Genomic DNA, 27,551 nt, shown 5'->3' on the forward strand with positions numbered 1-27,551 from the left:
ACCAACCTATTCAAAAAGGCATACCCTACCTACCCAACATAAATGCCTACACTCTGCAACACAACAAAACCAAAGCTCGTAATGGACACTATCCAGCTTATAATCGAACGAGAAAAACGCCCAAGTTCCGACCTAAATCGGGAGATGGACGTTTATCTCACAAAAACGAATAAAGCGGTATAATCGAAAGCCGATTTTTGGGCGTTTTCAACTGCACTCCGTCGCGGATGCGGACAAAGTTTATGGGGGCGTGTCAGAGGTGTGGCGAAGGCAGAACTGGGGCGTGGTTATCTGCCGAACAAAGATGGGCGCATTTCAGCGATAATGGGAAGAAAGTATGCGTTTTTAGCTAGAATTTAGGACACTTTTCCTGGACCCTGTTTTTTCACGAATAAGGCCCCAAAAAGTGCCCTAAATGACCAGATGACCACTGGAGGGAATCGGGGATGACCTCCCCTGACTCCCCCAGTGGTACCTAACCCCCTCCCACCACAAAAAAATGATGTTTCACACATTTTTATTTTCACCCTCAAATGTCATACCCAGCTCCCTGGCAGCAGTATGCAGGTCACTGGAGGAGTTGTTAGGGGGTGCAGTGGACTTCAGGCAGGTGGACCCAGGCCCATCCCCCCCTACCTGTTACAATTGTGCTGCTTAATGCTTATTAGTCGTCCAACCCCCCCAAACCCACTGTACCCACATGTAGGTGCCCCCCTTCACCCCTTAGGGCTATAGTAATGGTGTAGACTTGTGGGCAGTGGGTTTTGAGGGGGATTTGGGGGGCTCAACACACAAGGGAAGGGTGCTATGCACCTGGGAGCTCTTTGACCTTTTTTTTTGTTTTTGTAAAAGTGCCCCCTAGGGTGCCCGGTTGATGTCCTGGCATGTGAGGGGGACCAGTGCACTACGAATCCTGGCCCCTCCCACGAATAAATGTCTTGGATTTATTCGTTTTTGAGCTGGGCGCTTTCATTTTCTATTATCGCTGAAAAACAAAAACGCCCAGCTCACACATTGTTGAATAAAACATGGGCGTCTATTTTTTTCGAAAATACGGTTCGGTCCGCCCCTTCACTGACCCGTTCTCGGAGATAAACGCCCATGGAGATAGGCGTTTTCGTTCAATTATGCCCCTCTATATAACCTCTCCTCTCTTCGATCCCCATTGTGCCTGAACCTTAATCGACCACAACATCACCATGTATTTGTTTCTCTACTGGACTTGGCGAATGCCTTTATGGTACTATGTAAGCCACATTGAGCCAATAGTTGGGAAAATGTGGAATACAAATGTAACAAATAGATAAATAAATTATGTTGCATGAACTGTACTATCAGATTGCTAAATTGCTAACTTGTTTTGCAATAAAAGCAAAATGTAGCCATTAGGTTAAAAGTACCCTGTTGTTTTTTATTCAGCTAATTCACAGGAGTGCAGTGAAGCTTGTAGAAAGATACAGTTCCAGCCTATGAAAATTCAGGAATTTAATTATATTAAGAAAATGATGGAATTTGTGTAAAGACTGACTTCTAGTGAGACAAAATTCAGAGCCAAGTCTATACATCTTTTTAGGTCTGATCTCCTGAAGTTCTGTCATCATCACACCCCCAGCATTTCTTCCTGAGTTGGGGCTGGATCTCTCTCATTGTTCCGCTAGATTATAAATGTTATGAGAAACACCTATATGGCACATTTCTAACTAATTTCCAGTCTTCTGTTTACTTTAGGTTTCATTTTCCCTCCATTGGTCCAAGATTTCCAACAAGGCCATGGTAGCATAGTTTTAAAATTGAATCCAAGATCATTAGTGTTGGAGACGGTTCTAGAATGGGGTGCCTCCATTTTGGCACCCTGAGGCCGCACAGCAAGAGCCCTGTTCTGTAATGGAACCCAGGTTCCAGTACAGAATTCATGCGTAGCCTGGTAGCAGCATGTCCAACATGTCAGTGCCTTGGGGCCCCTTTTACTAAACTACGGTAAAAGGGGCCCTGCACTAGCAGTGGGGGCTGTTTTTGCTATATGCCGAGGCCCTTTAAAGGCTGAAAAAAGACAAGGCCATGCGGTAAGATTGCTCTTACTGCGTGGCCATGTATGTGTGCCATTGAGGTGGCAGTAAGCGCTCTCACGCTAACCCTTCGGTAACCGGGTAGCATGCAGTGCTGCCTGATTAACACTGGGTAACCCCCTGCAGAAATATTTTTTTGAATATTTCCGTTAGTGCTGGAAATGTCGCACACTGGGGGTGGAACTACCACCAGAGCCTATGTTGGGCTGGCAGTAGCTCCGGATTAATGCGAGGTAAGCCAGCAGTGCGCTTACCGCTGCTTAGTAAAAGGGCTACTTGATGCGGCAGGGGCATGCTTGACATACAGTAGTCTGTGAGTTACCCGTGTAAGTGGGAGACATGCCTTTCTCCTACTGATGGGCATCCCCTGTTTGTGCCTCCCTTGCAAATACCCACTATGTAAGCTAAGATGATGTTTATAGAATAGCACATAGGCCAGTTATTGATACTGATGGACCCTTGGTCTTTTCCCAGTGTGGCATTACTTATGTACTTATGTACATGCGTGTGCAAATTACATTATTTTGTACATTTGTGTGCATAACGTGGACATTAATGTAAGCACCCAGATTATAAAATTGCCCTTCACATCTTACACTGTCTCTTTGCCCATTTCTTTTTATTAGTTTATTTTAAGAATATCTATTGTCTAGAAAAATGAAAATTAGAATTTTCTATCATACAGTTATAAAGACACCTAAATACCACCCTCCAGTACTTGCATCACTGATATGCTATTCAAACCATGATCCTTTCAGTGTAAAACATATGAGGGGTAATTACTAATGACTGTTAAGGAAATAACACATATTTTTCCCAGATTACACAAGTTAAATAGCAAATTTATGCATTATTTGGCCCTTAGTTCACAGGTCTTTTCTGCACAACATAAGTTAATAATGAGCTGTAAATGCATGCAAAATAGGTTATAGGTATGCATAATGAATAATAGAGTTTGCTATATGTTGAAAAGGGTCAGAGTCAATGAGAACAAGAACTTTACTGAAACTTAATACATTGTGGAATGTATTATGGATAGAAATTCCATGTGGAAAGAGGATGATATTGGTGGGGATATTCTACAATCCACCTGGCCAGAATGAACAGATGTTGTTAGATTCCACTAGAGTCACATCTGGGGAAAAGAGTTAGGTGTCATCTTGGACAGAATGTTGAAATCTTCTGTTCCATATTCATCCAATAAAGCCAACAGAATGTTAAGAATTATTAGGAAATGACTAGAGAATAAAAGAATACCATATTGCCTCTATCTCTCCATGGTGCAACTGAACCTTACATATTGGGCTAGATTCAGTAAATGGTGCTCAAAAATCGGTACTGAAACAATCAGCGCTAAGCCCTTTCTATAAAAGATACTGCAAGATGAGTGTGCTTTTGTGCTTAGAGCCAATTCCCGAACCTAAAGTTGAGCGCCAGCTGAAAGCTGGTGTAAATGTCGGTATGGAACTCATAGCACAGGGGTGTCCAACCTCAGCCCTCATCAGGTCGTTTTCAGGATTCCCACAGTGAATAAATATGTATGAGATCTATTTGCAAACAATGAAGACAGTGTATGCAAATAGATCTCATGCAAATTTTTGGGGAGAAATCCTGAAAACCATTGGATTGCGGCCCTCGTAGGTTGAACACTTCTGTCATACCATTTCCACATGTAAATAGCTCTAATCTACAAAACCTTTGCCAAAACATTTTGGAATACCCATGCCCCTCTCCTTGCCACTCCTCCTTTTCAGTTGCGCACTACAGGATTCCGGCGCAGGGTGTTATAGAATAACGCACAGGAAGATGCATATGCAAATCCAGAGTAGTGCCAATTAAGAGTTGTTATTGATTCATTGTAGCTCATTAACTAATTTAGACACGCTCGCAACTTGGGATCTGTGCCTAAATACAGGCACCAATCTTTTCTGCGCCGTATATAGAATCTGAGGGATTGTGTGCAGTTCAGCTCAGAAACAGAGGAGTAGCGTGATCAACAGGACGCTTAAAAAAAAAAACCAAGGAGACGAAGAATAAGTAGTAAAAATGCCCTTTAATAGTAGAAAATAAGACTCGACACTGCACCGTGTTTCGGCGAGAAGCGCCTGCCTCAGGAGTCTACACTTTAAAAAATATAAATATGAGTACATTAATGCACATAACAGAGTGGAGTAGATGGATCCTGTTTCTGCACTTTTGTGGTTGTTTTCAGTTCTGGTCAGAACATTTCAAAAAAAATGTAGTAGAACTAGAAAAGGTACAGTGAAGGGGGACCAAAAAGATTAATTAGATGGAATGACTATCGTGTGAATAAAAGCTAAAGAATTTAATGCTCTTCAGCTTCGAGAAGAGACAGCTGAGGGAAGATATGAGTGGAGTGGAAAGAGTAAATGAATTGCTTGTTTACACTTTCAAAAACTACAAAGACTGGGGGATGCAACATGAAGTAAGGGCCCTGTTTACTAAGCCACGTGCATTAGCATCTTTATTATTATTATTATTAGCATTTGTATAGCGCTACCAGACGCACGCAGCGCTAAACACCTGATACAAAGAGGCAGTCCCTGCTCAAAAGAGCTTACAATCTAAGTAATACAGACAAACAAGACAGTTACGGGTGAGGGAAGTAATGGACGCTCCTACAATATCCCTATAGGCGCCTACACGGTTAGTGCATGCACTAATTGTAGGTGTGTTAAAAACGCTAACGTGCCTTAGTAGACAGTGCCCTAATACATTTAAAATAATTAGAAGGAAATATTGTTTTCTCTCAATACATAATAAAGCCCTGGAACTTGTTGCCAGAGGATGTGGTAAAAGCAGTTGTATTTATAGAGGTTTTGGACAAATTAATGGTGGTAACGTTCATAGCCCGTTATCAAGGTAGACCCAAGGAAAGCCACTGCTTATCCCTGGAGGTAAGCAGCATGCAAACTTGCTAGTTTTTATGACTCTGCCAGGTACTTGTGACCTGGTTTGGCCACTGTTAGAAACTGAACACTGGGCTAGATGGGCCCCTTGGTCTGACCCAGTATTGCAGTTCTTCTCTTCATGCATCCATTAGTAGAACAAGAAGAGTATAACATTGAAAATAAGAATGATAGAATTGCTAGGCACATATCAGACAGGACCATTGGCTTTCCACAAAAGATGCCCATTTATGAAAGCTGATATTGTGTATATGAACCATCTGCTCGAATAGGTTTTAGTTTATACCCTTGTTTTTCTACTGTTGCTTTTTTAAAATTCTCTAAGATATAGTATTAAAGTACTAACCAATCCTTTGTTTCATTGTCCAGTAAACAGTTTTCCATTGTGTTTTCCACAGGGAATGTCTACAGAGAGTGTTTGGAGAACGGTACATGGGCCTCCAGGATGAACTATTCCCACTGTGTGCCTATATTGGATAGCAAGGTCTCTATCTTTTAAATCTGTATCATTGTTATTGTTATTGCTAAAGAAAGAAAGAATGATCTGCTTGTGGGTAACAAAACAAAGCCTTCCTTCCCAATTATGTTTAGTAAACAAATATGCCTGATCATACATTTATCACCCCCAAGTAATTGTTTCCTATTTAGTACATAAAACGTGTTTAATGGTATGGTAAGTGTTTGCATTTATTTTGCCTTAGGGCAGAGCTCAAGGTGTGGTAAGTGCGATGACAGCTCCATTGAGCAAGGACTGTCCTTCTGTACAGCGCTGCATAACCCTAGTAGCGCTCTAGAAATGTTAAGTAGTAGTAGTAGACAGTGCAGTAAACGTTTGGGGTCATGGCAAGCATTTACCCTGCATTTTCCACATCGGGCATGGGATCAGAGAGGTAGAAACTTCTTGATGGAGGGACTGGATTGGGGGGGGGGGGTGGTTGGCTTCTTGATCACGGAAGCAAAAAAAAACGTAGAAAGGAGAACATGAAAACACATCTACGGGAACACATAAGTACATAAGTATTGCCACACTGGGACAGACCGAAGGTCCGTCAAGCTCAGCTTCCTATTTCCAACAGTGGCCAATCCAGGTCACAAATACCTGGCAAGATCCCCCAAAAGTTCAATACATTTTATGCTGCTTATCCCAGAAATAAGTAGTGGATTTTCCCCAAGTCATTTTAATAACGGTCTATAGACTTTTTGTTTAGGAAGCCGTCCAAACCTTTTTTGAACCCAGCTAAGCTAACCGCCTTTACCACATTCACACAAAGGCATACCATAATATGAAAACACACCCACACATACATTGTGGCCAATGTATGTGTGGGTGTGTTTTCTGTTTGCTTTTGATGTGGTGTCTTGTTGAAACGTATTTATTTATTTATGGGTTACTTATATCCCACATTTTCCCACTCATGCAGGCGCAATGTGGCTTACAGAGAATTAAATAAGAGTACAAAGTTAAAAGCTTAGGCAAGCATAAAAGAAGCAAATAGGGGAGGAGAAACTAACAGCATGACACATTGTGACTTTTTCAGCACCATTTTGTCTTACCATTCCCTGAGAGCAGCATCTGTCTACATTTATATGTGGTACTCACTCCAGGTTATTTGACTGTACTGATTTCCAACATCCATTAGTGTTTCTGCAATCCTTGAGGCAGGTGGGTTTGCCCCGCCGAAACACGATGTTGGGTCCGTACTGGTGCAAATAAGGAGACCCCACTGGTGGGGCAATAACACTGACTGAGCCAGAAGAAAGGGAGATAAATAGTTAATAGAGGTGAGGGTAGGGAAAAGATAGAATGGTATGAAAGAAGGAGTTGAGAGGGTTAATGTAGGTAGTAACAGGATAGGAAGGGTGATTGGATGATAAGGGGAGGTGAGGATTGGTGGTTGTCATAGGAATGGTTGTGGGTAAAAAGAAGGGTTTTTGGCAGTTTAAAATTATTTGGGTGGCAGGAGCGGGTGAGGATGGATAAGGGGTTAGAATTTTGTGCCCTTTCCACCCTGCCCTGTGTTGTGTGATTTGTCTTTAATCACAATGGATAGTTGGTGACATGTTGTGGGTTTATTGTATAATGATTTTGGTGGGATGGTTATGGTGGGTATGTGAGTTTGGGTGGGGAATGGGAGGTCAGTAGTAGCTTTTGAGTCAGCCAGATATGTGGGGATAAGAAGGCACCAGATGCCGTTAAATGGATATTGGTTAAAAGATATATTGATGGAAAAAGTAACTTGTGGGCGGAACCGCCACGAGTGAGATGTGGCTTGACGGCACCGTGAGTCACATAGAATAAAGGGGGTAATTTTGGACAAGTCAGAGAGCCAGTTTCATTACCAAATGGCTCTGAACTGTTAAACTGCTCTGGAAATGCTAACATTGGTATGGAAGAATTTAATGCATTGGGTAAAGGTTAAGTTATAGAATTGAGTTATATATTTATATATGGCTAATAAAGCTGCGGCCAAAATTTAATTCCAATGATGAGTTGTGGCATTATTATTATTTATAAATTAATAGATTGTAAGATGACTGGATGGTGTGCGAATGTTAATGTTAAGGTTTTCTTCTGGACAATTACCTGTGTGGGATTTTTTCACATATACACCCAGAGAGCTCTGTTACTCTTGTTGTCTCCTCTACTTTGTCTTATTACCTTCTTGATCAGTGGCCACAATGTATGTGTGGGTGTGTTTTCATATTATGGTATGGACAGTTGCTAAAGGCACCCACGTCATTGGCAGCAGTGACAGTGTGCAGTCCTGTATTGCATGCTATCACAACTGGCCATGCCCTTTCTCTGCTCATAAGCTGCCCAGATCTTACCCTAAACCATGCTAAATAGTGTGGAATGTTTTCCTTGCTGGCTAATTATAATACGCGATAAATGTAGGTGCAGGTCCATGCTAACAGCGACTGTATGCTAACACCTGTGCTAACCACTTAGCTGGATTTAGTAAAATGCCCCTGTTAAAGAGAATGTGTCTAATTGTAATCCCTATAGTTTCATTTCTAAATTTTTAAAAAAGGGATTTTAGGATATATACTTTGCAAAGGAGCAGCTTGCCAGTGATCCATTTTTGTTTGCAAGTAACAGTTAAGAAAAAATATTTCTGTAATAAACTGGGCATAGTAGAAAACATTTCAAATGTGAGCCTAGTTAAAGCTTAAAAACATTCTAGATCTTCACCTTTATATCTAAACAAGGATGATAAACATAAGAGTAAACAGATATTCCATAGAAAGTTTCCTTCTTTAAATTTTTTTTATTTATTTTTTTTATTTGTACCCCGCGCTTTTTCCCACTCATGGCAGGCTGACCTGCTTCCCTGGCGTTATGCTGTTAAGCACGAATATTCAGTCCAGATAGCTGGCTGTCTCACACTGAATATTGGTCCTTAGCCAGCTTAAGGCTATTCAACTGTCCAGGAGCCATTCATGGCTGGTTAAATAACGCTGAATACTGTATCAGGCAGATGATGTTTATATTTATGAAAAGAATTTGTTAGGAAAAAGAGAGGTCACGTCGGTTTATACATATAATATCAATGAAATACAAGAAAGGAACTCCATTAATGTGATAATAAAGAATTCCATCCCAAACACACAAGATCATAGAAAGATTTCAATGACCCAATCACAAAAAACAAGAAGGCAAATGACCCAATCACTCCAGGTCATTGAAGTCTGATATTGGACAGAAAAATGTGCTCAACCAAAATAAACGCTCATGTATCCAACAAGACACCAGATTTTTTTTTTTTTTTACACATTTGTACCCTGCATTTTTCCCCACTCATGACAGGCTCAATGCAGCGTTAAGTGACTTGCCCAGAGTCACAAGGAGCTGCCTGTGCCTGAAGTGGGAATTGAACTCAGTTCCCCAGGACCAGAGTCCACCACCCTAACCACTAGGCCATTCCTCCTGTGTAATGGATCAGCAGTTACCTCATGTCTAATGCGCTCGACAATGCGTCCTGTTACGGATCGTCAAGTGCATTAGATTATAAATATTGATCCCAGATCCAGGACTTGAAACCTGATGTATAAGCGCCTGTTTTGGTTAAGAGTGGCGTTTTTTCAAGTACACTGATTCGAGTGGACATAAATGCGTTTTCTTCCAAGAGAGCTGGTCAGATATATCTGTGTCGTAACTGCAGAACACCTGTGATAAAATGTAAAACAAAAGCTAACCTAAATTTAAAAAAGCTCGACCGTCTACTCTGTGTCTGAATATATGTATATGTTTTCAAGAGTGTAGGTGTAAGCTCAAAAATTATTTTATAATCAAGCAGGAGAATCTCAGTGGAGGGGACCTACTTCTAGTGAGCTCTATTATTATTCATTGTTTGTGGGTCTTTCAGTCCCTTCAGTGTTATTTATGACACAGACACTTGGAAATTAATGAGGACAACAGTATTTTGAAGAAAGGGAACATAATTAGCTTATGAAGTCACATTTTAAGCAATTTTGATTTAATTGGGGTGCATACATTAAAGACTTTGAAACGGTATCTAGTGAGGGATGTAAAGGAGCTGACACTAAGGGGTTAAAATATGTGCCCTGGTCCATGTCTGAGGATCCTTTTCTTCACTCTATGTATTTGTTAGGAAGTTTCTTATTTGTTCTTTCTCCATAATTGAATGAGAACTTAAACTGTCCATTAAGGGGCCCTTTTACTAAGTCACGTAGGTGCCTACACGCGCCCAATTTATTTATTTACTAGCCTTTGAGCCCGTAAAAACGGGCTATTATAGGAAGGGGGGGTTGAAAGCCCCCCCCGCGCCGCCGAGTTCGCCGTTGCCCCTCCCCCTCCGAATTCGCCCCTCCCCCCAGAGCCATCGCCGCTATTGAAACAGCGAAGGTCCGGGAACGCAGCACTGAGCTCTGCTGAGCAGCCGACGTCGGCCTTCCTTCTTCTTCTCTGCCTGTCCCGCCCTCGTGTGACGTAACGTCGTCGAGGGCGGGACACAGGCAGAGAAGGAGAAGGAAGGCCGACGGCAGCTCAGCAGAGCTCAGTGCTGCGTTCCCGGACCCTCGCTGTTTCAGTAGCGGAGCGAGGGCCCGACCGGGTGGAGGGTGGGTGGCTGCGGCGACTCCGGTTGGGGGGAGCGTTAGCGACGGCGGTGTCCCTCCCTCGCAAATGCGCAGTACAGACCCTCTCTGTTCCGCCCCCGTCATCACGTATTGACGCGGGGGCGGGGCAGAGAAGGTCTCTACTGCGCATTTGCGAGTGAGTACGACACTCGCCTTTTATATATATTGATTGCATTTGTATCCCACATTTTTCCACCTCTTTGCAGGCTCAATGTGGCTTACAATACATCATGAATGGTGGAAATGAGAAGAGAATAGACATTTAGTGTTACAGAAGGATCTTGGGCAACATGATATTGATAAAACATGATAGTAGTATAACAAGCATATATTGTAAGACAGCTCTGAATATATGTGGAGAGTTGTGTATATTCACATTGGTTGATCTTTGTGGTATGCCTTGTTAAAGAGATGGGTCTTCAGTAGTTTGCGGAAGTTCGTTAATTCGTAAATCGTTTTTAAGTTGTGCGGCAATGCGTTCCATAACTGTGTGCTCAAGTAGGTAAAGTTTGATGCGTGCATTAGTTTGTATTTCAGACCTTTGCAGTTAGGGAAGTGCAGGTTAAGGAATGTGCGGGATGATCTTTTGGCATTCCTGGGTGGTAAGTCAATCAGGTCTGACATGTAGGCTGGTGCATCTCCGTGAATGATTTTGTGAGCTAGGGAGCATATTTTGAACCTGATGCGTTCTTTAAGTGGGGGCCAGTGTAGTTTTTCTCGTAGGGGTTTAGCGCTTTCATATTTTGTTTTACCGAATATGAGTCTAGCTGCAGTGTTCTGGGCTGTCTGAAGTTTCTTGATTATTTGCTCTTTAAGTTACCGCCCAGCTACTACTGCATGTCCCTTGTGGTAATTTCATTTTTGATGCGCGTCTGCTACGCGCGCTAGAGTATCATTTTATCTTCTGGCGCACAGTAGAAACCAGGCAGTAATTGACATTCTACATTCGTAGACTATTACCGGTTAACACGTGAGACCTTACGGCTAAGTCAATGGCTGGTGGTAAGGCCTCAGACCAAAAATGGACGTGCGCCAATTTTTATTTTGCCACATGTCTATTTTCAGCAAAAATTTTAAAAAGGCCTTTTTTTTTTTACTGGCGCCCTGAAAAATGGATCTGTGCATGGCCAAAACACGTGCCTACACTAGCGCAGCTTGTTTTTCGGCGCACCTTAGTAAAAGGGCCCCTATGCTAGCAACTCACACTCTTCATAGACCGTTCAGGGGTCCTTTTACTAAGCTGTGGTAAAAAGTGGCCTGCGGTAGTGTAGGCATGGGTATTGGGTGCGCGCCTGGCCAGTTTTTACCACATCTACAAAAAATTTTGTTTTTTTTTTTAATGGGGTGGGAAAATGGCCTGTGGTAAAAATGAAATCAACGCATGCCCAAAACTGGCCTGAGCCCTTAACGCCACCCATTGTTCTAGTGGTAAAGGCTCACACACACTACACGCGCAGTAACCGGTTGGAACTCGCCAAGTGCCAATTACCACCAGAACTGGCGTGAGTAGCAGGAAATAAATCAATCATCCAGGTGTTATGGGCACGTGCCAAATCTGAAATTAACATCCAGGGTGGCGTGCTGGCCTGGTGGTAGTCTCATTTTGGTGCACGCTGCACGCTTATAGAGCCTACCGTGGCTTACTAAAAGGGCCCCTCAATATTCAACCCTTATATTGCTTTTATGGCCTGACAGCTAAAGCAGCTTTGACCATATTAACATCAAGGACTAGATTCAATCAATAGCGCCTAAATTTGGGCACCAAAGAAAATCTGCATGGAGCACTATTCTATAAATGAGGCTTAGATTTATGTGCCATTTATAGAATATCGCTTAGAGCCAATCTCCACACCAAACTTTTGGCACAAGGATTTATACCAACTGAAGCCTTGCGTAAATCCTGGTTAGGTGCAGATTTCCCAGTATTCAGTAATGCAGTCCACAAAAAAACAGAACACGTGTCTTCAAAGGTTAAAAAGGCTTTAATTCTTGCCACTTAGAAACAGAACCCAATGTGGCTATGTTTCACCTCTCTAGAGGCAGTGTCAGAGGTGTCCAACTATTAGGTGTCAATCTCTGGTCGTCTTTAAATCTAAGCTAAAAGCCCACCTTTTTGATGCTGCTTTTAACTCCTAACCTTTATTCACTTGTTCAGAACCCTTATTTTGTCATCCTCACTTTAATATTCCCTTATCTCTTGTTTGTCCTGTTTGTCTGGCCTAATTAGATTGCAAGCTCTGTCGGGCAGGGACTGTCTCTTCACGTTCAAGTGTACAGCGCTGTGTATGTCTAGTAGCACTATAGAAATGATAAGTAGTAGTAGTAGGGTCCCAAAAGGGCACTTGCACCTAATGGTTTGTGGATTCGTCCAAATAAAAGCAGCAAAGTAAACAGTCCAATAGCTAGCAGCAGGATTCATGCACACAGAGTGGCTCCCCATTCACTACTGCTACTCATTTCTGTAGCACTACTAGATGTACGCAGCACTGTACACTTTATAGTAACTTATTGAACTTTGTAAGTTTAAGTGCTTTGGAAATGAGCCCCCAATTGTTATTAGACCAGCTGCCTATTAGATGAACTGTCAGACCAGTTGTCAGGGACCAACAGGTAATGTGGTCACCAGAATGCTTTTGGCAGCCCACCAGGTTGGATTGTCACCAGTAAGGTTATCTGACCTCAATCAACAGATTTGCTATGACAAAATGTGTTACTAGTCCATAATGCAGGGGAAGCTAGCAAAATTCTTTACACACATTTGTTTTCAGTAATCTGAATTAAAAATTGAAGACAGAAAATAATAATAATAATTAAAAAATGTATCCTGGTGATCTTGTTCTACATGCCAGCTGAATGACTAATTATATTTCATAGAATCCTGCTGATATGCCATTATGAGTCTTACTCTAGGTTCTTTTTCTACTCTGAGAAACTATAGGAAAGTTGCTTTGGGATATTTTCAGCCAATTTGAAACTTTCTTTGAAAGTTTTGTGACTCTTTTATTGCTTCTTTTCTCTTAATTTATAGAATGAAAAAGGTTCCTATTTTTTCCTGAGACAGTTTTCCCTTCCTTTGTACTAACTCCCAGACAGCAAACAGATTGGCTGGCCTTTGAATGGAATTCATTTTAGTTTAAAGGCTGAAATATATTAAACTATAATCCTAAACCTCATTTACTGGATGGGAAGAGCAATTTATTCTGACCCTGGCTCTGTTGCCGTCCTGCCCTCACTATGCTTTTCAGCTTGCTGAACTTGAAACATTATGCATGCAAATTTATTTCCAGATACAGAGGAAACATATAGCTGCACTCCCTCCCTGGGCTTCCAGTTAGGTTAAAGAAGCCAGGAGATATTTTACACACAGTAATTGAGTTCTTCCTACTACTCTTTGATTCTTGCACTTCTAAGAGCCTGAGGTGTATCTTGTTCTAACTCTCTCATTTAAAAGATTATAAACTTGTTACATTGTTGCAAATGCATATCATCCATCCATTGTCCTCAAAGCCTATCTCAATTCCAAAGCTTCCTGCAGCAGAAAGGTCAACTCTGTTCCTCTGGTTGTAGGTAACAACCAAAAGAGAATTCCTGAAGCACAGAAAGGATCTCATGATGGCAAGGTAGACATAAAAATATTGTGGTAAAATGATGGACAGTGGATCTGTCACAAACACCAGGGCCGGTCTTAGGCAGAGGCGACCGAGGTGGCCGCATAGGGCCCCGCGCGGTGCGCCTCAAGTCTGCCTCGCCTCTCCGACCACCGCCACTGCTCGCCTGCCCTCCATGTCCAGCGACGCGACACTCCAGTCCTCGTTCCCCTGCTCCCCCTCCCTCTAACCGTCTGAGCCCCTCCCCCATCTGAGCCCCCCTTGCCCGACCCACCAAACGACCCTCTTCTGCCACCAGACCCGCCGGCACCTCACCTGACCCAGCATTTTTTAAAAATCTACAAGCGGCGGTGCCTCGCGTCTGTAAAAGAAGATAAATCGCTTCGTCCATTGGCCAGCCTTCCCTCATGTCCCGCCCTCTGATGTAACTTCCGCAAGGGCGGGACATGAGGGAAGGCCGGCCAATGGACGAAGCGATTTTTCTTCTTTTACAGACGCGAGGCACCGCCGCTTGTAGGGGGAGCAGGGGAACGAGGAGAGTCGCGTCGATGGACATGGGTGGAGGGCAGGGGGCACAAGAGGGTCTCTGGACATGGGTGGATGGCAGGGGAGGGGGTTTCTGGACATAGGTGGATGGCAGGGGAGGGCAGGGGGCACAGGAGGGTCACTGGACATGGGTGGATGGCAGGGGAGGGGGTTTCTGGACATAGGTGGAGGGCAGGGGACACAGGAGGGTCGCTGGACATGGGTGGATGGCAGGGGAGGGGGTTTCTGGACATAGGTGGATGGCAGAGAAGGGCAGGGGGCACAGGAAGGTCGCTGGATATGGGTGGATGGCAGGGGAGGGGGGTTTCTGGACATAGGTGGATGGCAGAGAAGGGCAGGGGGCACAGGAGGGTCGCTGGACATGGGTGGATGGCAGGGGAGGGGGTTTCTGGACATAGGTGGAGGGCAGGGGGCACAGGAGGGTCGCTGGACATAGGTGGATGGCAGGGGAGGGGGGTTTCTGGACATAGGTGGATGGCAGAGAAGGGCAGGGGCACAGGAGGGTCACTGGACATGGGAGGATGGCAGGGGAGGGGAGTTTCTGGACATAGGTGGATGGCAGAGAAGGGCGGGGGCACAGGAGGGTCGCTGGACATTGGCAGGGGAGGGGGTTTCTGGATATAGGTGGAGGGCAGGGGGCACAGGAGGGTCGCTAGACATGGGTGGATGGCAGGGGAGGGGGTTTCTGGACATAGGTGGATGGCAGAGAAGGGCAGGGGGCATAGGAGGGTCGCTGGACATGGGTGGATGGCAGAGAAGGGCAGGGGGCACAGGAGGGTTGCTGGACATGGATGGATGGCAGGGGAGGGGGGTTTCTGGACATAGGTGGAAGGCAGGGGGCACAGGAGGGTCGCTGGACATGGGTGGATGGCAGGGGATGGGGGTTTCTGGACATGGGTAGATGGCATGGGAGGGGGGTTTCTGGACATAGGTGGATGGCAGGGGAGGGCAGGGGGGACGGGGGGGTTGCTGGACATACAGTGGTGGAAATAAGTATTTGATGCCTTGCTGATTTTGTAAGTTTGCCCACTGACAAAGACATGAGCAGCCCATAATTGAAGGGTAGGTTATTGGTAACAGTGAGAGATAGCACATCACAAATTAAATCCGGAAAATCACATTGTGGAAAGTATGTGAATTTATTTGCATTCTGCAGAGGGAAATAAGTATTTGATCCCCCACCAACCAGTAAGAGATCTGGCCCCTACAGACCAGGTAGATGCTCCAAATCAACTCGTTACCTGCATGACAGACAGCTGTCGGCAATGGTCACCTGTATGAAAGACACCTGTCCACAGACTCAGTGAATCAGTCAGACTCTAACCTCTACAAAATGGCCAAGAGCAAGGAGCTGTCTAAGGATGTCAGGGACAAGATCATACACCTGCACAAGGCTGGAATGGGCTACAAAACCATCAGTAAGACGCTGGGCGAGAAGGAGACAACTGTTGGTGCCATAGTAAGAAAATGGAAGAAGTACAAAATGACTGTCAATCGACAAAGATCTGGGGCTCCACGCAAAATCTCACCTCGTGGGGTATCCTTGATCATGAGGAAGGTTAGAAATCAGCCTACAACTACAAGGGGGGAACTTGTCAATGATCTCAAGGCAGCTGGGACCACTGTCACCACGAAAACCATTGGTAACACATTACGACATAACGGATTGCAATCCTGCAGTGCCCGCAAGGTCCCCCTGCTCCGGAAGGCACATGTGACGGCCCGTCTGAAGTTTGCCAGTGAACACCTGGATGATGCCGAGAGTGATTGGGAGAAGGTGCTGTGGTCAGATGAGACAAAAATTGAGCTCTTTGGCATGAACTCAACTCGCCGTGTTTGGAGGAAGAGAAATGCTGCCTATGACCCAAAGAACACCGTCCCCACTGTCAAGCATGGAGGTGGAAATGTTATGTTTTGGGGGTGTTTCTCTGCTAAGGGCACAGGACTACTTCACCGCATCAATGGGAGAATGGATGGGGCCATGTACCGTACAATTCTGAGTGACAACCTCCTTCCCTCCGCCAGGGCCTTAAAAATGGGTCGTGGCTGGGTCTTCCAGCACGACAATGACCCAAAACATACAGCCAAGGCAACAAAGGAGTGGCTCAGGAAGAAGCACATTAGGGTCATGGAGTGGCCTAGCCAGTCACCAGACCTTAATCCCATTGAAAACTTATGGAGGGAGCTGAAGCTGCGAGTTGCCAAGCGACAGCCCAGAACTCTTAATGATTTAGAGATGATCTGCAAAGAGGAGTGGACCAAAATTCCTCCTGACATGTGTGCAAACCTCATCATCAACTACAGAAGACGTCTGACCGCTGTGCTTGCCAACAAGGGTTTTGCCACCAAGTATTAGGTCTTGTTTGCCAGAGGGATTAAATACTTATTTCCCTCTGCAGAATGCAAATAAATTCATATACTTTCCACAATGTGATTTTCTGGATTTAATTTGTGATGTGCTATCTCTCACTGTTACTAATAACCTACCCTTCAATTATGGGCTGCTCATGTCTTTGTCAGTGGGCAAACTTACAAAATCAGCAAGGGATCACATACTTATTTCCACCACTGTAGATGGATGGCAGGGGGGACAGGAAGGTCGCTGGACATGGGTAGATGGAGGAGGAGAGAAGAAATGCTGGACATGGATGGAAGCGAGGGAAGAGTGAGGAAGGAGATGAGGTGAGGGAAAAGGAAGAGAGGAGAAAAAGTGCACATGGATATAGAAAATAGGCAGAAGCTGGATCCACTGGACAGTCAAGTCTGCGGAGGACCCAGCTTTTACTTACGGATGTAGGGCAAGAAATGAAAAAGAAAGGCGGAAAGTAAAGAAATAAATGGAAAGGAAGCCCTGGAAATGGAGTTAAGAGGACAGATAGCAGCACAATCGGATACTGAGCCAGCATGATCAGAAAAACAAAGTCACCAGACAACAAAGGTAGAAAAAACTATTTTATTCAGGATTTATTAATTGGAATATGTCCGTTTTTGGAAATGTGCATCTGTGATATTTTTCATGTAAGTTTCAATTTTTGTAGTATTGCTGCATGCTGAGTCTGACTTCTTGAGGTAACTTTCCAGTTCAGTATTTTGCCTTCATGTGTTTTTCAGGTGTGATCAAGGAAGGTGCAGTATTCTGCTAGCGTATAGTTTGCAGCCATTTTTGTTTTTTTTCACTAGGTTGTGCACTGGTGTTTTAGAGCCAGGTGTAATTACAGTTGCCTTTCCACGCCACGCATAAGGTTGTAGCTCGTTCTGTCCTTGGAATTAGTGCTGTTTATGGTTTGTTAAGGTTATGAGTGTGTTTTGCACAAGTTTGTGTATAGTGTTTTGCAGTGGAGAGATTGTGTGTTGGCCTTACTAAGGTGGCACCAAACATCAGAAATCATGACACACTACCTCTAAAAAGGGTGTTTTGTGGCTCTACATGAGAATTGTGATATTATGATCCCTTGCTAGCTTCATATTGTTGACGGTCTGCATTTTCCATATGGCTGGTATATTGGTGTATAAGGTATTAATTGTGACTTTTTTGTTTTTTACTTATTTTTTTTCTGTGTGTTGTCAGACAATTATGGATGACAGAGTCGGAGTCTTCTTGAGTCAGAGAGTTGTGGTATATATTTTAAAACAATTTTAATACCTTGGTGGTCTATATGTTTTTATATTGTACATTATATTTTACATATCACTTAATTTTATTGTATATCTTTTCATTTCATTTTTATTTTATTGCATATATGGGTTACAGAGTAATAGGGGAATTTGAAAGTACTGAATCTTTTCTTAATATTTTTCCTTTATTCTCCTTTGTTATGAGAATTGGAACTACTAATTGTAGTGGACTTGAACTGAATAATTTCTGGGGAGGGGAGGTTTCATGATAGCATTGTGCTTATTATTTCAATCAGTTTTTTTGTACAAGTTTAGCTTCATTTGTCTTTATTTGAAATTTCATAAATAAAAAAATGTTCTAAAAATGGAATAATCTTATCAATGGGGTGAAGCTAGGGTAGGGGGTGGGGCTATGGTGGGGCGGGACTACGGTGGGGCGGGGCTAGGATGGAGCCCCACCAAATTGGTCTGCATAGGGCCCCGCACTTGCTAAGACCGGCCCTGACAAACACAGTCATACATTCAAGGTTTCCAAGCAAATGGAAAGATTACTGTGATGACTCAACATTTGCACCCATGTTACTTCACAGGCTTTAGTCTGACACTAGTAAAGTCTCTTTATTTCTCTCTGGCTCTTCAGATATCACTGTCAACACTCTTTTCCTAGGACTGGCTCCCAGCCCAGTGCAATACAGTGACTATTAACACCTTCTTGTGTCCCTTCTGGACACACACCAAAAGCAAGTACCTTCTGAATGCAGATCAAGGTTATCTATTATCTTAATAATCCTTGTCTCACAGACTTGGAGGGTTAAGCATGAGTCATATTGCTTCCTCTCCTCAGGTACTATAGCTGAGCTTAGAATTGAGTCCTCTTCCCTTGGGACCAATGGTGTTGCCAGACTCAATATTTTGGATGGGCCCAGAGCTAACTTAGATGGGCCATTCCACAGCACGGCACTCCACAGCCCCCCCCCCCCCCCGAGATATTTTTAAAAATCATAGATTTTTTTCACCTACCCCACATCAACATATCTCCTCTTCTGCGGTGTCCCAGCATCTGACTGCCCAACACTGAACCCCGGCCCTCCCTAGTGTACCTTACAGGTGTCCCGGACACCTGCACTGATTCAGTTATTGCTGCCTGTGCCGGCTCTGCATGCTTCCATCAGACAGTTCCTGCCAGACAGGAAATGATGAAAGTGAGGGCGGAACCCAACTGATGGAAGCCTGCAGGGCCAGTGCAGGCAGCAATAATGAACCACTGCATGCACGGGGAACACCTGTAAGGTACACCGTGGAGGGACAGAGTTCAGTGACAGGGGGGACAAATGACGAGACGTCATGGAGGAGAAGAGATGTTGATGTGGGGTGTTGCCGCTGGATGGGCCTAAGCCAAGAATGGGTGGGCCTGTGCCCACCTGTAGCTACGCCACTGCTTGGGACCTTCCTCCTGTAAGCCACTGTACTTGGAGCCTCTGACCTGGCATGTTAGCGCCACCTGTTGTAAGGTGGCCTAACTGCGCCCAAGAGTAACGGGACAAAAAAGAGGGAGCCAAAGCTAGATCAGATGATTAAGTCTTTATTTGCATGTGACATGCTGAGAGTTTGATGTCCGGTGGTGCCGCACAACATATTTTAGTCCAACGTGTATTACACTGTATCATTTTTCACTGTTACAATACTGTTTCTGTGGTTGTTAAGGCTCCTTACCAAAGCACACCAGCCGAAATATGGCCGTGTCGACTCTTTCGACTATTGGTTTACAGTACTTTGGAAGCAATAAAGACTTAATAGTTTGATCTAGCTTTGGCGCCTTCCTCTTCTTTTGTCCCCTCACCCTTGGTTGCTGGCTTTACATGCATCCGTGAGGTTTGGAGTTTCTCCTTCTTTTGTTCCTGTGGCTTAACTACACCATAAGTGAGGGAGTGCTCTTAGTGACACTCACTGCCTCACAAACATAAGAATAGCCATACTGGGTCAGACTGAAGGTCCATCTATCTCAGTATCCTGCTTCCAACAGTGGCCAATCCAGATCACAAGTAACCTGGCCGAATCTCAGAGTAGCAAGATTCTGTGCTACCAATCCCAGGAATAAGTAGTGGATTTCCCCATATCTATTTTGATAGCAGACTATGGACTTTTCCTCCAGATGCTTATCCAAACTCTTTTAAAAATCCAGATTCACTAACTGCTGTTAACCACTTACTCCAGCAATATGTTCTAGAGTTTAACTATTCGTTTAGTGAAAAAAAAATGTGAAGTACTTTTTGGGGATCTTGCCGGGTATCTGTGACCTGGCTTGGCCACTGTTGGAAACAGGATGCTGGGCTTGATGGACCTTTGGTCTGTCCCAGTATGGCAATACTTATGTACTTATGTACAATGTAACTTCATGGCCTGTCCCATCAATTCACTTTCAGAGGACGAGCAAAATGAGCTCCTCAATGACAGATAGGCAAAATGAAAAAAATAAATAAATAAAAAAGGTTTGTGTAGAATTTGCTGTCTTTATTGATACAGCACTTCAGGCATATGCTAGAGTGCGCTCCTTTCGCCTTCTAAATCTAATGTAATCTAAACAATATTTCTATACCACAAACACCTTGTAAAGTTCTGTACGGTTTACACAAAAAAAATGACCAGACATACCTGAGAAAGTACAATTAAAACACATCTGATAACACAGTTCAAACAAAAAAGCTAATTCATCATTGGCCAGAATCCAAACATTTCAAAATCTAGAATCAAGCTGTTTTCTCATGTAAAGGCTTACATGACCACGTAACTTACTAAAAGGAAGCTAATTAATGTGATCAGACTTATCCAAGGATGGTTAATGGCAGGAAATGGCAAGACATAAAAAAACTGAAGCCAGGTTTCCCCCAGCAGCCGCCACCTTGGTACTTCCAAAAGCAGCTTCTGCATCCACATTGTCATTGTTCACTGTTATTTAATCTCAATTATAGTTAGAAATATGCTGGCTTTTGCAGCATATGGATGTATACAGAGGAAATACATATGGGAAGCTTTCAAATTAAAAAAAGCTGTCAGAGAACTTGTGGAGTGGTGCAAGGCTTCCAGGAGGAAGCAGGTTCTGTGTGTGAGACAATGAACAGAATCAGAGAGAGAGAGAGAGGAAAACGGAAACTTGCAGGTCAATATTCAGCCTGCAATTAGGTTGCCATACCCTGCCCTTGGAGAGAAGGTAGTAGACTTTGCGTGATAGTGCTTCCCTGAGGCTCCGGTTGTGGGTGCGGATGTAACTTATCGGACACTCAATTCTGAAATGACTGTGATATCAATCTACTTTAATAGTAAGGGTTAGAGTAAAGGAGATAATTTCATATAGGGCAGGGAATATTTACCAGGAACTTGAAGCCTTGGTTTGTGTCAAGAGCTCAATTTTGTATTTTGAGATAATTACTGAGAAGGTGCTGGTAACAACCTGGAATGTAATTGCCACAGACTTCAGTGTTAAGTGATGTGAGTAACAGTAGATTAAGAAAAAAAGTGCCAGTAAGTGTCAGAATCACCCTGTGTCTCAGCTACCTCTTCTCAATCCTGTTCACAGTAATTAGATTGCACCTTGCAGAGATATTCTGGGTGTATAGATAGCAAAGAGTCCAACTTGAACAGTAGACTGTTTTGTTTTTTTTACAGATGGACCACACATAAGCATTTGCTATTGTTTTTATGGAAAAAAAATACGCCTAGGTATATTATGTAAAGCATGCCTACATTTTATAGAATAGGCTTAAATTTCCGCATGATATATAGAATAAAGCTGAGGGCCTCTCCATGTGACCAAATATAGTTGCGGTCATTTATGCTATGTTTTACTTGGTGTAAATCCTGATGCCTAAATTAGATGCAGAGCAGGTGTATTCTTTAATAATGCGCATAGATTGTAGAAACGTCCACACCCCGCCCATAGCCATGCCCCCTTTTCAACTATGCGACTTAGAATTTAGGTGCACCATGTTACAAATACACTTAGCAAGTTGTGCACGTAAATCTTAATGTCAATTAGTGCTGATAATTGCTTATTTCCATTCACTTAGCAGTGCTGATTAGCTAGTTAACCAATTAAGTTATTCGCATTGTTATAGAAAATTCCTATGCAGAGATCAAAGCGTAAAGGCGCCATGTATAGAATCCCAGGAATAGTGGAGCACTGAAATCTATAATACAGCATTGGAAATAACAAAACAAGCTCTTCAGCAATGACAAAAAAAAAATTAAATATAACCCTCCCCCCTTCATAGACCCCTCAAAAATTCCCCAACTCCCCTTCCTCCCCCCCCCCCCCCCCCCCCCCCGATTCCCTTCTAACAGAAATAATGCAAAACAATTATAAACCACACAAGTTTGCTATTGTTTCGGACAATTCAATATGGCAGGAAGCTCCGCCCACTGGCTTCAGCCCAGATAATGGGCCAGATAGGCTCATGCCATCTCCTGTCATTAAACCTCCTTGGACTTCACTGAGCATGCACAGTCCTCTTGTCCTCTCTGCTCCTCCTGCTTGTTTCCCAAGAGTGTATATAAGCAAGGAATTTCTAGTCAGTGCTGAAGAGAGAAGCGGGAGAGCTACTAGATCCTAAGAAAGCAAATAAAGGGGGAAGAGGAAAGGACAGGAGATGGGATGGATGGGCAGACTAGAGGCCATATGGTCTTTATATGTCGTCATTTTTTTCTCTGTTTCTAAAAGAAGAACAAAAATTTTCAGAAGAACACAAAATAGGCATGAACACATGTTTACAACCATCAGTTTTCTCTGTTAGTAAGGTAGTCAGTAGAAATAGAACAAAATAAAACATGGAAAAGAAAATAAGATGATACCTTTTTTATTGGGCATAACTTAATACATTTTTTCATTAGCTTTCGAAGGCAGCCCTTCTTCGCGAGATCAGAAATAAGCAAATGTTAGTAAGAATCTTCAAAGAGCAACGTGAGAGGATATGGTTGAGGAGAGTGAAGAATATTTTGAGAGACAAATCCAAGTAGGAATCTGGCTGCCTTGAATCAGAACAACACCGTGTCTGACATTTCTCCCCCTCCCCCCACCAACCTGCAAGCACTCAGTTAAATATCGTACTATGCTATTTAATAAAGCCTTCATTTGTACTTGTAACAATGCTAATTATAGCATTTTTATGTTATGTTCTTTCCGGATCACTTTTAACAAATGCATTAAAGCTTTCATAAGAACATAAGAGTAGCCATACTGGTTCAGACCAATGGTCCATCTAGCCTAGTATCCTGTTTCCAAACAATGGCTAAGGTAGGTCACAAGTACCTGGCAGAAATCCAAATCGTGGCAACATTCTGTGCTACAAATCCCAAGGTAAGCAGTTGTCTCCCCATGTCTGTCCCAATAGCAAACTATAGACTTTTCCTCCAGGAACTTGTCCAAACCTTTTTTAAACCAAGATATGCTAACTGCTGTTACCACATCCTCTCTGGTAAAGAGTTCCAGAGCTTAACTATTCGTTGAGTGAAGAAAGATTTCCCCCTATTTGTTTTAAAATTATTTCCATGTATCTAGTCTTTGTACTTTTGGAACAAGTAAAAAAACATTGATTTACTTCTACTCGTTCTACACCACTCAGGATTGTATATACCTCAATCACATCTCCCCTCATCTATCTCTTTTCCAAGCTGAAGAGCTTTAACCTCTTTAGCCTTTCTCCATACCAGAGGAGTTCCATCCCCTTAATCATTTTGGGAGCTTTTCTTTGAACCTTTTCTAATTCTGCTATATCTTTTTTGAAATACGGCGACCAGAAATGAATGCAGTACTCAAATTTTCATGCTATTTTGAGCATTGAATGAGGGATGTGATTTGTAAATTTAAGGGGACAATATTCGAAGTGATTTAACTGGCCAGAAATGGCTCCTGGCCAGCTAAGTTGCTTGTTCAGGACTACCCAGTGATATTCAGTGGCACTCAACCAGTTAGTGCTGCTGAAAACTGAGATCCACCTATTTTGTGGATGGTCTTGGAACAGAGTCGGCATTTATGCATTTTAAGCGCTAATATTCAGCACTTAACTGCCAAAGCTTAGCAGCCAAATCAGACAGCACAAATGTCAGTGGTGTCACTTAGGCAATTAAGTACTGAATATAGCACTTAACTGCATAAGAAATAGTCAGCCACATAAACCTGGATATTCAGTTCTGGTGCCTGGACATTGTTCGGCATTGAATATCCGGGAATAACAGAGGTGGCGGCTAAAAAAGCATTCACCATCACCAGCTGAATATCTTTCCCTAAGTTTATACCAGGGAGGTATTTGTATGGCAATAATGTATGCAATGTTGCAGACTCTGGAGGTGACGATGGGGAAGAGATGCAGTGTGCACATTCACTTTATACAATATGCACATGTGCTCATAGACATGTTCACAATTGCGTCTTCCTTTGATCATGTGCAAATTTATCCAGAAGCTGTCTTTATAGTTAAAACAATGGTCAATGTTGACATGGGTTATGGCCACATAGAGAGCTAAATATTTTTCTTTCTTTTTTACATTTTTAACAGTAAACATTTTTAAATTACGTAGAGAGGCATTTTCGATATGACGTCTAAATCCGACTTTGGATGTTTTGCTGAAAGTGTACACTAATATAACAAACTTTAGAATTTCATAGGCAGCATAAAGCCTGTTCATTCCTCCCCCCCCCCCCCCCCCCCCGATACTCAGAGGCATCTAACTGGCCAGGATTGGCAGCTGGCCGGTTAAATGCCCGCAACTGGCTGTCCACCGATTTTTAAAGTCTGACAGACCAAGTTTGGAGACCCTACTTGGCTGCATGCTACTCTGGTATATCTTTGGCTGTTTTGACTTTAACTGGCTAGGGCTGAATATTGGCTTGACAGGTCAATGTCAGACCGGCCATATGTAAACCTGATATTCAGTGCCGATCACCGGAAACGGCCCGGGATTGAATATCCTTTTTCAGCACCAACCACAGGAGTTAGTCAATCTAACTTCCTCGGTTTGAAAATCGGCCTCTGTGAATGCATCGGTTGGACCTCTAGACAACCAAGAGGCTAAAAAAAAGTGTTCAGGGAGGAGAAGATAGTGCAACTTAATGCTGCTGTTAAAGTTTTTTTTTTACATAGTTAAGGCACGCTAACAGCCAAAGTTAAGGCACATTACATGCAAAACTACTGTGTTAATTGTTGAGGTCATTCCCAACATTTTATGGTTGACAGCCATGCAGTTAACACAAAGTGTGATTGCTACTGCACGTCTAATGGCACAGCTGATAATGCAGAAAATGGTTAATCTAACCCCTGGAGATGTATCTAACTGTACTGCATGCATCTGTCATATTAGCAATTAACATATAATAGCAACCTCGATCTTAACTAAAAATTCATTTTGTTGGTCTTATTGCTGTAAGTGATTTGATGGGATAAAAACATCCATTTGTAAAATGGCTGCATGTATCTATAAATACCTGTTAAGAAGCTCTGGAAAATATAAAATAGATTAATACAACCACTGATCATCATAACCTAAAGTTCAACTAAATATATATTGAAAAAATGAATGTCATTGAACCAGTAACTTCCATGTGGATTTATTGGCACTTACATGAAGAAGTGGCTATTTCACAACTTCCACATGTAACTATGGTTAAAAATACAGGGTCAGATATTGATATAAAGCTGAACTTCTAAATCAAGGCTTCTAAGTTAGACCCCCCCCCCCCCCCCCCTAAATTTGTGCCCTAGTTTCAGACAAACATAGGAGCCTTTAGGGCTCATTTTCAAAAGAGAAAAGCATCTCAAAAACGGTGTAAAGTGGCAGTTGGACATTTTTCAAAACTCAGATTTGAGATGTTTTTCTCTGCAGTGCGTCCAAATTACAAGGGGGCATGTTGGGACCAGGATTTGGGTGTTCCCAAAACTTGGACATTTTTCTGCCATAATGAAACAAAGCAAAGACATCCAGGGCTAAACGTGCTTCTGGGTTTAAAAAAAGATTTGGACAAGTTCCTGGAGGAAAATTCCATAATCTGCTTGTGATAGTGTGGCTTGCGGCTGGCTGTGAGAGCACACACATGCACAGTTGCGGGTTAAATGTCAACACCTTCCCATTTCCAGTTGTCTGCCCTGCAATTACTTCCTTTATCGTAACCACAGATCCAGTAGCCAAGGGATACTTATCCTACATTGGAAGCTTTCAGTTACCTCTCTTGTGATCACACAACCCTCGAATCCCTGTAGGCATAGACTTAAGACTTCCTATTACACAGGAATGAAAAGGCCTGAGCAAGGGCCTCTTCCCTGGAATTCTCTGCCGTTACTTCAGCCCAACCAGAACTCTTTGGGAGGATTTTTGCTAAGGGCTTCTCCTGGACCCCTATTTCCTTGGGGTGTCTCTGGTTCTACACTCTCTCAGGGAATTAAACTTCCTTCCCCCTGAGCCCTGCCCTTCTGACTCAGGACCTGTTTTGGCAGTGTAGCGCCACCTGCTTTCAGACAGCTAAACTGTGTCCTCTTAGTTCCACCTGCTGTATGGTAGCTAACCTGCACATTCAGTGAGGGAGTGTTCCTAGGGTCATCTGCCACTATACCACTCATTCCCTCACACTGCTATTGAGACAGACATGGGGAAGCCAGTGGTTGCCCTGGGATTGGTAGCTTGGAATGTTGCTACTATTTGGGTTTCTACCAGGTTCTTGTGACCTGGATTGGCCACTGTTGTTAACAGGATACTGGTCTACATGGACCATTGTTCTGACCCAGTATGGTATTCTTATGTTCCAATGGCTTGTTTTTATGCATTTTTCCCTTGGATGGATTTTTTTTCTTCACAATATTGGTCCTCAAAGATAGAGGCACTGAGCACAAAAATGTCTAGCAAATGGCCATTTTCAAAACAAAAAGTTGGACATTTTTCTGGTTTGAAATGGCCATATTTGCTATTGGATTTTTGGATGTTTTTCGTAAAAAGTCCAAAATCTGATTTAGATGTCATATTGAAAATGCCCCTCTATATTTTCACCTAAAGATGCACCAAGAGGGATAGGACAAGGTGGGATCTTCCATGGAGAGGTTGCAGAGAGAGGCAGATGACCTGTTGCATGAAGTATACAAGGCCAAAGAGTATATATAGATTGCAGGGGTGCAACGGGAGAGTGACTTGGCTGAGCTTAGTCAATCACATGACCAGCTCAAGCTGCAGAACCTCCTCATAGAAGAGCTGCAGATGGTTAAGGGACAGCTCATGAGGAGCTACCACATGTCACCGAGGAGAAAATAGAGTGTGAGAGAGAGAGATAAATGAGTTGGCTCAGAGACTACAGTGTCAGAAAGAAGAGATGGCCCAAGTCTCTGAACAAATAACTCTGTTAAAAGCTTCCAATGAAACCCTTCTGAAGGAATGGAAGGGGGCACTTTGTTGGTAGAAAAGTTGTCCGAGGAGTAAAGGGCCCCCAGGTTAGCAGACATCTAGGACAAAATCTCCCTCCTGGAACTGGGTAACTTGGAAGCTCTGGGGACCTAAATTAAAAGATGTCATTGTCCTTGACTTCTAAAGTGCTTCTCGATAATATTGGAATGAATAATATTTCTCAAATCTAAATAAAGTTGACTTCAGGTCTCTTGCCATTAAATTAGCTGTGGAAACATTCCATTTTTATTATTATTTATTTGTTACATTTG

At 43.1% G+C, this 27,551-nt stretch overlaps 1 protein-coding gene across 4 annotated transcripts in view; it reads left to right on the forward strand.

The window, feature by feature from the left end:
- CRHR2 (corticotropin releasing hormone receptor 2) overlaps positions 1-27,551 on the forward strand; it is a 452,797-nt gene that overhangs the window by 290,367 nt on the left and 134,879 nt on the right. For all 4 annotated transcript variants that reach the window (XM_030197833.1, XM_030197850.1, XM_030197841.1 and 1 more), the window contains one exon: positions 5,395-5,480. In XM_030197833.1, the coding sequence (XP_030053693.1) occupies positions 5,395-5,480 (86 nt within the window). The remainder of the gene's footprint in view (positions 1-5,394; positions 5,481-27,551) is intronic.

This window comes from Microcaecilia unicolor, chromosome 1, assembly GCF_901765095.1.
Source record: "Microcaecilia unicolor chromosome 1, aMicUni1.1, whole genome shotgun sequence".
NCBI classification, from domain to species: domain Eukaryota; kingdom Metazoa; phylum Chordata; class Amphibia; order Gymnophiona; family Siphonopidae; genus Microcaecilia; species Microcaecilia unicolor.